This window comes from Biomphalaria glabrata, chromosome 1 (assembly GCF_947242115.1).
Source record: "Biomphalaria glabrata chromosome 1, xgBioGlab47.1, whole genome shotgun sequence".
NCBI classification, from domain to species: Eukaryota; Metazoa; Mollusca; class Gastropoda; family Planorbidae; genus Biomphalaria; species Biomphalaria glabrata.
The window spans coordinates 76387482-76401191 of NC_074711.1; the positions used below are offsets into that span (position 1 = coordinate 76387482).

Consider the following 13710-nt stretch of genomic DNA (forward strand, 5'->3'; position numbering starts at 1 on the left):
CAGAAAATGGTCTAAGAGACAAATTTATATTCGCTCATTTTAATATGCTAAGCTTATAGTAACAAACAATAGCCGTTAATGGGTTTGTGAATAAGCTCTTCAAACAAAAGAAATTTTGTGATTTTCAGTTTTAAGAATATAATAATAAGACTTGTCTTCAAGTCTGAAGATTAGTCAGGAATGCAGTATTTCCCGTGGCTGCGCAGCCCCAGCTGTGACCTACATATTTTGCCACATGCAGTGAAAGCATAACCATTGTCCACAGGTGGTCGATTTAGATTTTCCTTTCGCCACCTGCGTCTGTCCTCGGCAGCAGATTTTCTTTTGGTCTCAAATGTGTATCCAGCTGCCTTTGTGAGTGACCTCCAGCTGTCTCATTAAGAGACCGCATGCAAACAGGTACTGTCTTCTTTGTCAGCTAAGGCAAGTTGGCGCCTAAGCTGGTCTTTAAAGCGTTTCCTATTCTTAAATACAACACAATTCTCTCTTTACAAACAAAGATCAAGAATGAACTAATTTTTGGTTTAACAACAGGATTGATTTTGATCAAGACAACTTATCTCAAAGTTTAGGTACTATAATCCTTAAGCACTCTACACACACATGAGCATATATATATATAATAACCAGTCCGTTATTGTTTAAAGTTTAATAAATTTGTCATTGAATATTTAATCCTAAAGATGATAAAGGCTGAATGGAGATATAGTTCATTGTTGCTCTTCTTTTTTTTTTCAGGTTTTTTCCTAACACTGATTGCTATACTGCTCATTTTATCTATTGGTGGGCTAATCATCTTCCCTTTCTTGGACAACATTACGTCGCTCGTAGAAAAAGTAGCAATTATACTTAGGTAAGTTGTAGAATATTACATGTATGTATTTTTCAAATTCCTCCACTCATCTTACAAATTCATGGGTACCGGAAAACCCTGGACACGGATCTTAAAAAAGGCTCTAACAATTTTCCTAGAAATTTGAAAGTTGGTGTATATTTTTGCAAAAAGAATAATCAGCTAGTTGGTCTTCGGAGAAACTCTAGTTTGACCATTATATTTTTTGAAATATTATCTTCTAAAATTAAATTTGGTCTTAAAAATCTTTATCTTGAACAGACACGTTGGTGGGTATTTCCTCATATAGGCCATAGAGGTGTATGATCATGGTTTATTAAATTAGCTAAATAGACGTCTTATAAGGCTTTGTGTACTCTGAGTGGATCTATTCATTCCCTTTAACCAGGATTTTTTTCTTTGGGAGGAATTGTCTTCTGAAAGAAACTTTTTTTTTGTTACCTGTTTTTCGTTAGGAAAACAAGGCTTCATAATGTTATGAAAAAACAAGATTACAAAGAGAGTTTGTGTTACACAAACTCAGAGGCGGCCCCCGTCGAAGTCGGATCCCTGTCGGATCTGCATATTCGCAAATAATATTCAAGAGGTGATTTAATTTTGATGTAAAATGCTTTACACGTTTCGGATGTTCCTTCAGAGTTGAAGATAATTACTTCCTAGTCCAAACCTCCCGCAGGACGACGGGGGATGGGAGCGGGCAGGGTTTGAACCTTGGGCCATCCATAAATCTGAACGACAGTCCAGCGCGCAAACCGCACGACCAGGCAGCCATCCGATGGTCAAAAGTAATAATGTTTCAAAGATTCATTTGCCGTAAATTTAAATTTAAATTTAATAAAAAAATAGTAGATTAGTTTTAGTATATTAAAACATTACAATATTGATCAAAACGTTTGGAAATGAAAATCTACACTTTTTTTTTTACACTTTAAGTTTAGAAATTGAAATTCTACATCTTAATCTAGTCTATTTTAGTCTAAACTAGATCTAGAAATTCTAGATCTAGACTCTAAAATAATTTTAATTAGAATATAAATCCAGATCTAGATATACTGTAATAAAAATCTAGATCTAGTTTAAAAAATCTAGATTAGATCTAAATCAAGATATCATTCCTTTTTTAAACCCGAGTCACATAACGAGGCTTAATAAACATTACTATACCGAGTTCTTTTTTCATTTCATTTGAAGAATTAATTCCATATAACGTCAGAGGGAAAAAAAACACTACGTCACACGGCCTAGCTAGACTAAAAATCGCCTTCATCTATAAGAGCCTTTTATCGAGTGTTCATAGACTTTGGTGCACCGAGTGCGTTCTTTAAGCATTTCATTTAAAGAATTCATTCCATATGACGTCAAAGGAAAAAAAACACTACGTCACACGGCCTAGCTAGAATAAAAATCGCCTTCATCATTACGAGCCTTTTATCGAGTGTTCATAGACATTGGTGCACCGAGTGCGTTCTTTTAGCATTTCATTTAAAGAATTCATTCCATATGACGTCAAAGGAAAAAAAAAACACTACGTCACAAGGCCTAGCTAGACTAAAAATCACCTTTATCAACACGAGCCATTTCTCGAGTGTTCATAGACATTGGTGCACCGAGTGCGTTCTTTTAGCATTTCATTTAAAGAATTCATTCCATGTGACGTCAAAGGAAAAAAAAACACTACGTCACACGGCTTAGTTAGACTAAAATATGTTTTCATTAATACAAGCAATTTTTTCGAGGGTTAATAGACATTGGTGCACCGAGTGCGTTCTTTTAACATTACATTTAAAAAGTCCATTCATATGACGTCAAAGAAAAAAAATTCCATTACCTCACAATAGGCTAGTACCGGTACCATAAAAAAAAATGTCTTTATTTACACGAGATATTTAACGAGGGTTCATAGACATTGGTGCACTGAGTTCTAATAGATATTATTTAAAAAGGATCAAAGCCACATTGTTTTTGCGTTTTGTCTGTCAGTCGGTCTGTCCGTTATCTTGATATAAAAAAAACAACTAAAAGTTATTAAAAATTTATTAACCTTTATTTTACGTTTCAAAACATCGCAATAATTTTTAGGTATGAACACAATTGAAAAGTTTATATAATAGATTGTTCCGGATGTTTGTATAAATAGTAAAAGAAAAAGAGAATTTCAGATAAATGTAATACCGTTAATTAAATTTTTTGGATGGTCTCGTATAAAAATTAGATGTACTACAGCCACGTGGAGAGATTTTCATACCTTACTTTGGTGTTTGGATTCTGTTTTCCTTAAAAATCGGAACATAATATTAACGATAATTAGATTTTTTAATGTTTTAGGTAGAAAGTTAAATGTACTGTAAGAGAGTAGTGAGTTAAAATATTTTTCATAAAAATCCGTAAAAACATTATTTCGTAAATGAGAAGATTATTTGTTTATTAATTAGAAGAGGGAGTTCAAACAATTATTTGGCGTTAGTAGATTTTTAAATAAATTCGGAAATTTCTGGCGACGATTTGTAAGAAACAAAATCCGGAACTTTCTTTATCGATTACAAAACTTCTATGTTATGTTTTACAAGAAAATTAAATGTCTAAAAAGTAATTTTCAGTAATCAATTCTAGTAAATTACTTTTTTTAAAAGCCTTATGCGATTTCAAACAATCATTAGGCATAATTCATGTTTTATAAAACAATATCCGGAACATTTTTACACTTAATGAAATATAAGTCAGTATAGAGATTTTGATTTAGCATTAATATGCTATTTACATAAAAAACGGAACAACATACTATTGATAATGTGTTTTTGCAACGTTTAAGCATGGAAATTGAATGTAATATAAGTTAGAAGAGCAAACAAACATTTGTTGGCGTTGATTAGTTTTGCACAAAAAAATCCGGAACAATCAATTTTAGATACTTAAAACTATTGAGATGTTATGGGAGGAACATTAAAGGGTAAATCAGATTTTCAATAGCTTTTAGAGTTCTAGTTTTTTAAATCTAATCGTGACGGACAGACCGACCAACAGACAAAACGCACCAAAATAAGCTTCTTTTATTCGAATGGGGGCACTAAACAAAAAATAAATAAAATCTGATTTTTAAAAAAAGTTTAAGGAATTGGTTTAGCACCTGATCATGTTGCGACGTTACGCTACTGCACGAAAATCGCTGCATAAAAAGTCCATTTAAAAAAATGTGCGTGATATTTACATACAAAGTGCATTATTAGCCTTTATAAACAAACAGAAATGTTTTCTTTTAATTTTAGCAGCTAGTTGACCAGAAAAAACGACTTTAACTATTATTTGTATTTGTTGTAAACATTTCCTGTACATTTTAAAAATATATTTGACTTAGTGATACTGAAAATACACAAAAATTGTCCATCTTTGTTAGCATATTGTAACATTGCCTCCCTTACATTTACGTAATTGTTTTAGAATTGGTGTATTTTTATGAAAAAATCGCTTGCATAATTAATTTTATAAATTAAACGGTTTGCTTTTAGAAAACCAAAAGTAGCCGTTGCACCTAAACTTTTCAAGCCGGATTTAATGATGAAATAATATTTTTCATATCTCTTCTAGTTTTCGAGATCTGAGTGTGACAGACGGACAGACGGACAGACGGACAGACGGACATTTTGCACAAACCTAATAGCGGCTTTTTCCCCTTACGGGGGCCGCTAAAAAAGTGCTAGACTCTATATTCAAATTCATTATTACTTGGATTTTTTTCTTAATAATAATAATTTTATTTATTAAGCGCTGTTAACAAACGAAATGTAGACTCAAGGCGCTGTAATAACATTACAAACACAGACACTACATATGGCATTACAGTTAAAAAGTTAAAAAAGTTCGTAACAGATAGGTCTTAATGTTCTTCTTAAAAGTGGTGTCGCTTATTATTCATTAATGTATTTCTTTATTTCGCCTTTTCTTTTTGAAGTCATCACTAACATTGATAATTAGTTGTTGTTTTTTTTTATTCTCTGAGGATGGGAATACAACTTTACTTAGTAGATGGATGAATGCTGGTACATAATAATTTCGGCGAAAAATGTGTTTTTTTACTAAATATATAATAAACCTAACCACGTAATTTATGCCGATTTTCATAAAGATTCAATCTAGTTTCGTGATATAGTCTAAAATACTAATTTATATGTTTTTATTGTCAGCGTCCCAATACTTGGGTTGATCTTCTATTATGCGATGTATTTCTCGGCTAAATTCTTTCTCCTTCATCGGAAAATTCATACAAGTGACAAAGACCTTCCGTTACTGGTAGATAACAGGTAAAGTAGATAAACAAGTTGTTTAATATCTATCTCACACCAGACAATAACAGATAGAACTAAAAAATGAAGAATTGTAATAACACACAAACACACACACATACATAGGCAAATATCTATATACACACACATACAGAAGCATATATATATATACACAGACATTCATAGGCATTTATATATATACACACACATACATAGGCATATATACATATATACACATACATAGGCACATGGGCGTAGCCAGGATTTTTTTTCGGGGGGGATTTTTCTCTCCCCCCCCCCCCCGCGAATTTTTTTTTATATGTATTTATGTGTGTGTGTGTGTACATAATCTTTATTGCATTCTGACCCTTCATTCTTTCGGAAGACGTTTATTGTGCCCTAGAATAGGTTCTTCCAAGCACTATTTCTGATATTGAAAGCCAACAAAATGCATATTCTGAGGTATCTACAGTGCATTTTCCTGCTATTAAAAAGTTTTATTTCAAAAACCTAATGTGCTATTCTTACTGACTTAGACCCTCCTGCGCCGTTTGGCGCATTTGCCGTCAAGCTGTTTCCATAAAATTGTAGATTCCCTGCCATTACTAGCAATGGGGTCTGGGGAGCGCTAGCGCGGGGCGAAGCCCCGCCGCCAAGCACTATTTCTGGTATTGAAAGCCAACAAAATGCATATTCTGAGGTATCTACAGTGCATTTTCCTGCTATTAAAAAGTTTTATTTTAAAAACCTAATGTGCTATTCTTACTGACTTAGACCCTACCGCGCCGTTCGGAACATTTAACGTCAAGCTGTTTCCATAAAAATCTGTCACTTGTAATGTCTGAAGCCTCTTCCCACCTGCCATGAGGACCTCAATGAATGAGTGGCATCAAGTTGTACTAGGATATCATTGCAACTCTTCTTATGCGTAATTCATTTTGTCGGAGAACATGTCCCGCAAACCTCATGCGTCGCTCTCTCACAATCTTACTAAAGGGTCGACTCCCAGTTCGGCATAGGATTTCCTTGATTTAAACCCGATCTCTATAACTGACTCCTAAAATCTGTCTTAGCCATCTTTGTTGAGCCACATTCAGTGTTTTTCAATTTCGGCAGATGACTATTCACTACAGTTTATTAAGGGAGCCCTGCCACTGGTAAAAATGTGTAACCACTCTTGAAAACGCTCTTGGAATTAAGTGACTGTAGTTTGCTTTAGATTTTATATAGAAAAGAGAAGTTTTATCGTCAAAATCATCTGTTGGGGGTTTTCCACCTCAAAATGCTCTGTAGGGGGATCTTAAACTCAAAACCATTTGGAGGGGTTTTAAACTTTAAACAAACGCCATCTGTAGAAGAGGGGTTTAAACTTAAAACCTCCGATTGGATTGGCTACGCTCAAATAATTTTAGTGTGTAATTTGCTTTTTTTTTTTATATTGGAGAGGTATTTTTAGCATTAAACCCCTCTGAATGGGGGTTTAAACTCAAAACCCCTTTAGGCAACGCTCATAGCATTTTGAGTGCGTAATTTGCTTTTTCTCTTACACTAAAGATATATTTTTTAGCCTCCAACCCCCCTGGCGGGGGGTTTAAACTCCAAACCCCTTTGGCTGCGTTCATAGATTTTAGTGTGAGTAATCAGCTTTTATTTATATTGAAGAGGTACTTTTTAGCTTCAAACTCCACTGGAGGGGAGTTTAAACTCAAAACCCATTTGACTACACTCAAAACATTTTGAGTGTATAATTTGCTTTTTTTTTTATTATTAAAGAGGTATTTTTTACCTTCAAACCCCGCTGAAGTGGGGTTTAAACTAAAAACTAAGTCAAAACCCATTTAGATACGCTCATAACATTTTGAGTGCGTAATTAACTTTTTTTATATCGAAGAGGGGGTTTATCGTAAATTTTGAGGGGGGTTTAAAATGAAAATCTCCCTTAACTGTGCTCTTGGAATTAGGGAATTTTCGTTTGCATTTTTGTTTAGTTTTGTTTTATAGAAGAGGGGGGGGGGGGTAACTGCAAAAACCCCAAGTAGGGGGTTTAAAACTCAAAACCCCTGATAGGGGGGTTTAAACACAAAACCCCTGGTAGGGGTTTTTAAACTCGAACCCCCCTGGTAGGGGGTTTTAAACTCAAAACCCCCTGGTAAGGGGTTTTAAACTCAAAACCCCACTGGTTGTGCTGGGGCAATTGATGGTTTAGTATTAAAATCTCACCCACAATAAACAAAATCAAAGCAAAAAATCATTCACTAAATTCCGATCCCCCCCCCAAGGGGGGGGATTTCATTTCGGGGGGGGGGGGGGGGTTTGAACCCCAACCCCCCCCCCCCTGGCTACGCCCATGCATAGGCATATATATATATATATATATACACATAAGCACACACACACACATATATATATATATGGGGGGAGGCGTGGTGGCCGAGTAGTATAGAGCTTGGCGAAAAAAACGAAGAGTCTCCAGTTTAAATCCCATTGATGACTAGGAATTCGAACCAAGTCCACCCAACTCCATTGGCTACCTGCATTAGGGAAGTAAGGCGGTTGTTCGTTGTGATGGCCACATATCACCCCAAAATTTACCCTCGTTTTAACCGTCAGCCTAAGAAACAGATGAGCTTTACCTCACAGATTGCAAGATCCGAAACATTGGCCCTATACTTGTGTGTGTCTGTGTGTGTGCACGCATGCGTGCTACATTTCAATATGTGTATTTGAAAATTGTAGTAGTCTTATTCTTTGGCTGATCACAGTTATTCTTGTTTTCACAGAAAAGTGTTTGAATTTCTGAATTATTTATTTCTGTATTTTGGCATGACATCTGGCATTTTCTCGTGTCTACGGAGATTTATTTTTTCGGCACTTTTTGGTTATTTTGCACTTGGTCGACTTGACAAATCAATTTATTCCAGGGATCTGCAAAAATTCGATGGAGGTAAATTCTAAAGCTACGTTTTTAAGTTTGCAAGATGCAATCAATGTTTATATATATATTAAATTATTTTTTTGCTTTATTTTTTTTAATTCAGCGTATGGTACCTATGTTGCTATGCTTCGTGTTGACAATGCACACAATAATCCTTCCATGAGACTATTTGCACATCTTTTGTGGAGTGGCGTTTTGGTTACTAGGCTACGTGATTCTGGTGGAAATAATAAAGAGATTACACACCTGACAAATACATTGAAGTAATTCTGTTTTATATTACTACATTCATAGATTTAAAATTGAATCCAGTCTGTTCTATTCTTATAAGTACAAATTTATATGTAGTGTTGACTTGAAGGTGAAAAAAAGTATTATAATTATTTTTTGTTCACTGTGGGCATTAATGTTTATATATATTAATTGAAAGACAATGGCGTATAACGATTTTAACTTTAGCAGGAATATAAGAAAAAAAGGAAATAAATAGGTGCCAAAATGTTTTAATGTAGGTATTTGTGCTTTAATATATATATATATATATATATATATATATATATATATATATATATATATATATATATATATATATATATATATATTCATTATAAGATGTGTGCTTTTTTTTTATTACCCATCAGAAAGTTGCGGGATTTTATTCACTGATTTTATTGTCAAGAGATCTTGCGTGTATGATTTTGTGACCAGTGTCTTCTATCCCCTTTGTGATTATTAATGTTACAATAAGACGATAGATTGTGTTTTTTTAAAGCTTATATCAACTTTGTCTTCAAATCTTTAATGTTGTCATTTTTTAATCTGAAATTGTTAGGATTTAGTAGCCAGTAGTATTCATTTGCTGATGACGTCATTTTAGATTATATTTCAACAGACATTTAATAATTAAAGAAAAGGCATTAATAATAAGTTTCATTCAATATTTTATTTGTGTAATAACATTTAGATTAATTGAAGACCAGGAAACTTATTCGTTTCTATTCAAATATCTTTCAGTCACACAAAGAATGGTCCTGGTTCTATAAGGGGTCCTGGTAAGCAAAGAAATGTATATATATATATATTCATAGCATTTATATAGCGCTACATTCATGCTTATAGCATGCTCAGAGCGCTTTGGTCCAATCTCATTTGTCGCCATGGTTAGGAACACACACACACACACATATATATATGTATAATATATGTATAATATATGTATAATAGGCCTATATATATTATACGCTACAATGAGTATCAAAATAATTTCTGCGCTACTCGTATTTTTTTTTAGATATTCTTCACTATAGATAATAACACATGTAGGCCTAGTCTGTGTAGACATTTTTTAAAATTAATTTCGTGAATATATACAATAAAAGTGAGATATTAAAAAAATAGTTGTTGTTTTTTTCAGTACCGGTAGGTTTATTTTGATAATGAATATGAATAATTTAAGTATCCTATGTAGTGTTAAAATGAAAGCGCTTCACTTGTAGCCATATATTTCCAAAAAGTATAGTAATAAATCTATACAATTTTAAAACGTTATAAAAGAAAAAGACAAAATAATTTAACAGATTATACGCGTATAAACTAAAGTTATAATAATAATAGCTTTTATATAGCGCCACTTTCATGCTTATAGCATGCTCAGAGCGCTATGGTCCAATCTCATTTGTGGACCAGTGGGGAGAGGGGGTACCTGGGAGAAGGTTTTTCCGTTCTGCCTTTAGGCGCTCAGTAAAGACACCTCTGCTCGAGTCGGATGTCGAACCTTGAGCCCCCTTAATAGGTAGCCAAGACAAGCCTAGTTTAAGCATACTTAGCCTCTTGACCACGCTTCCCCTACATTTTAAAATATATATGTTAAGATAAAAAAAAAAACTTTTCAACATTGTTGGTTTTGTCATCAATTAACTTAATTTTTCCTCTGTTGAATTAATGTTATTAATTTTATTAATGGTATTAATGTTCAGATAAACATATATATTCAACCAGTAGCATTACCACTGCCATCACAGTCTCCATAGACTACCATTGTCTCCATTGCCTACAACATTCTCCATTGTTTATAACTATTTCCATTATTTATAATTGCCGCCATTGTTCCTTATTGTATTGGGTGGTAAAGCGCTTGGCTTCCGAATTGGAGGGGCTCAGGTTCGAATCCTGGCGAAGACTTCGATTTTCGGGATCTTTAGGTCGCCTCTGAGTCCACCCAGCTCCTTTATGGGTACCTAATAATAGTTGGAGGAAAAGTAAAGGCTGGTCACAGCCCCGTTAACCGGGGGTCACAGAAAAAGATGGTCTGAAAGGAGAACTTTTTTTTTTAAACGGACAAAGTGCTCTGTAAAAGAAAAAACTAAAAGTAATTTATTACGTAATTGGAATCGTAAATCAAATAGCCATTTAGTTAATATTTCTTTTTATACGAACCAGATTGTGTAGTTAGAGTTTGCTTGCATATTCTGTTCAATGCTTAACAGCTCACTACGTTTATCTGTTTTCAAGCTGCTATTTGCAATGTATGTGATGTCGTTGATCAAAAGTCACGCCAGGCAAGAACAAGATGGTTCCTGGCTTACACGTTAATCAGGAACCCACAACTTAGAGCTGACAGAAGAGATGGAAAATGCGTTCCTAACCATGAAGACAACTTGGAAGGAATAAATCTACACTTTCTGAACCATCAATTCGACTATAGCACTCTCGCTTAAATAGAGAATTGAGTTGAGAACATTTGACAGTACATGTAATAGTTGCAAACGTACTGCACATTTATACATCGATATTGCTTCTACTCGGCTATGCTTCCATTGTATGTGCATTGCATAGTTTATGTTTAATATTGAACATACCACAAAGACACACCCAAACACAGACACACACAGAGATAAAGATATGTATTTATATTGCCTTGTGTTTTTAGTGTTAAAACGTAATTAAATTTTACTGCATTTAATAAGTGTTTGATCTTATAGGTATTTTCTTGTTGATAGAGTTTAATATCAAATTCCTAATCAAATTTCAAAATTTGGCACACGTATTTCTTGGTCAAGGGTATCCTGGTATGGCGTGCCTGACAGTCAGTCCATCATCTCGGTGTTACCAGGTTCATACCCTGTCCGCTGCCTTCCCCCGTCATCCAGAGGGAGGTTTGGACTAGGAAGTAGAATTTCTTCAACTAGTAGACCCGCTTGGAGGCGCGGTGGCTGAGCGGTAAAGCTGGGGTCCGGGTTTCGAATCCTGGTGAAGACTGGGATTTTTTATTTCCGGATCTTCGGGCGCCTCTGAGTCCACCCAGCTCTAATGGGTACCTGACATTAGTTGGGAAAAAGTAAAGGCGGTTGCTCGTTGTGCTGGCTACATGACACCCTCGTTAACCGTAGGCCACAGAAACAGATGACCTTTACATCATCTGCCCTATAGACCACAAGGTCTGAACTTTACTTCTTTTATTTTAGTAGACCCGATTACGCCGCTATTTCGTGACGGGTGAACACTTCCTGAAAGACACAGTTGTCCAAATGGTGTGGGTTTGGGTAAACGACTGCTCGCCACCATAAACGCCGGAAGTATTCATGTAGGCAGCGTATTTTCGAGCAGAGTATATGACTGTGATTCCGTGAGTAAGAACAACGGACAGGGCGTCGCCATAGTTATCCCAATGTTCGCAAACAAAGCTTACAGCCATCTTCGAGAGCAACAGTTTCGTCGATGAGATTTTTCCAGAAATATGCGACTGATAGAAATAAACAGGAATGCAGGAATTTCGACTACATTGAAAGACCACGAAATATATGTGAAGCGGTGGCCATGGTTAGGAGACGAAGGGCAATACAAAGAGGCAAAATCAAAACAAAGCTACAGAAATAAACATGCAACTATTTTAATGACACCAGATACCAAATAAATGTAGACAATATAGAATGCCTATTCTCACCCCCACACACACACACACATACCCTCTTTTTTTCTGAGCCATGCTCTCTGTCGCCGCAAAAGTTAAGTGGGATAACTCAGTCCGAGTTGCAAAAATAAAAGAATTATCTTTCCATGACTTTTCGTGGTGTCCCGCGGTGTTGGGCGACGAAGAGAATAATATATATAGAGAAAGATTTTGAAGGAATATCCGAAACATGCAAAACAAAGAAATAATTTCTTATTATAGACTCTCTCTAAATAAATCTCTTAAGTGAAGATCCTTTCCTACGCTTAGCAATTCTTAAATATTGAATACGGTTAGAATCGTCTGCAAATTGTAGACCCCCATTTACTTCATTGATAGTAAAATCTGATATATAGATTTAGATTAGCTCTCACCGTGTCCGTGAACCGAATAGAAATTAGGGTCTGCGCAATATGTTCGATTTGTAGGGCTTCTAAGACTGCTAATAAACTCATCAAAAAAATTATTGTTAATTATAACAATGTACGTCGAAAACAAAACAAAAAAAAATAAAGTAAATACATTTGATTTCAAAGCTGCAAAAGACATATATTCTTTTTTTTAAACTATACATGGTGGCGCTACTTAAGATCATGCTAGATTTTCTGCAGCCTATGTTTAATGTTTATTCCTCTCTTACTCTCTAATGCAGTGATGCCCAAAAACCTGCCCGCGGGTCAGATTCGGCCTGTGGTTTCCCCTCCCAATAAAATATTTCACAGTTCAATCTATTTTCCTACCAGTCGCAGGGATCCATAAATATCGTAAATATAGGAGAATTCAAGCTGCAGCCTAGGCTGTGAAAAACTAAAGCAAACTACAATTATCAAACTTCTCCCCCATTAGAACATTTCACAGATTGATCTTTTTTTTTCTACCAAATGCTGGCTTCTTCAATAAAGTACAATGAATAGCAGATTACATATTTAAAACAGATTACGTATTTGACTTGCACTTTTTTTTTTTTGCTAGAAGAATATCACTATATTGCACTGTCTGTAGACACCCCAGAAAATGTATTTTTGGAGTTCGGAAGGCAGGAAAAACATTTGACGCTTCCCAGACCGCCTAGCTGTCAATTAAAGGAGGTGGATGTAATGTTACTCCAGATAAATGAGTGTGGTGTGTAAAAAAAAAACGGAATTTTACCCCCCACCCCCACCCCGAAAAATCCTAACTCCGCCTTTGCTTTGAGCTACTTTGTAAATTTGTGTATCTGATAGCTATAGACTATAGACTATAGACAGTCTGATCCGAAAAGAAAGCAAAATGTTTTACACTTAATTTCTCATTGTAGACTAGTTATAATAAAGGAAACCAATGATATTTACTATTGAGTAGACTTTTACCATTTATATATAATGTTTACTCTAAGGAATTATCTGATCATCAGAAAATTTAATTTAAAAATAAAAACATAAACCTAAGATACCCTGTTGTTCATTTTGCATTTTTTTTTTTAATTTTATCATTATTTTATTTATAAATATATTTCTGTAAAAGTAGACATTTTCTACATTTCCTGACGTTGATTCAGTCATTCTATACAATGCCTAGGCAAAGTAATTTCCTAATAAGGCTGAACACATCAGGTATTTTTTTTACAAAGCTTTCAAGTCTAACTCTGTCTTCTATGTAAAAAGATTGTACACGCTATTTTTACCACACTTATATCAGATCATTTTGAACTTGTGAA

The 13710-nt window shown here is 34.7% G+C and overlaps 1 protein-coding gene across 6 annotated transcripts in view; it reads left to right on the top strand.

The window, feature by feature from the left end:
* The window catches only part of LOC106072342 (stimulated by retinoic acid gene 6 protein-like), a 37730-nt gene extending 24289 nt beyond the window's left edge, over positions 1–13441 (top strand). For all 6 annotated transcript variants that reach the window (XM_056015281.1, XM_056015300.1, XM_056015291.1 and 3 more), the window contains 6 exons: positions 739–853; positions 5032–5148; positions 7911–8074; positions 8169–8328; positions 9080–9117; positions 10577–13441. In XM_056015281.1, the coding sequence (XP_055871256.1) occupies positions 739–853; positions 5032–5148; positions 7911–8074; positions 8169–8328; positions 9080–9117; positions 10577–10782 (800 nt within the window). In that variant the 3' untranslated portion in view covers positions 10783–13441. The remainder of the gene's footprint in view (positions 1–738; positions 854–5031; positions 5149–7910; positions 8075–8168; positions 8329–9079; positions 9118–10576) is intronic.
* Positions 13442–13710: the final 269 nt, after the last annotated feature.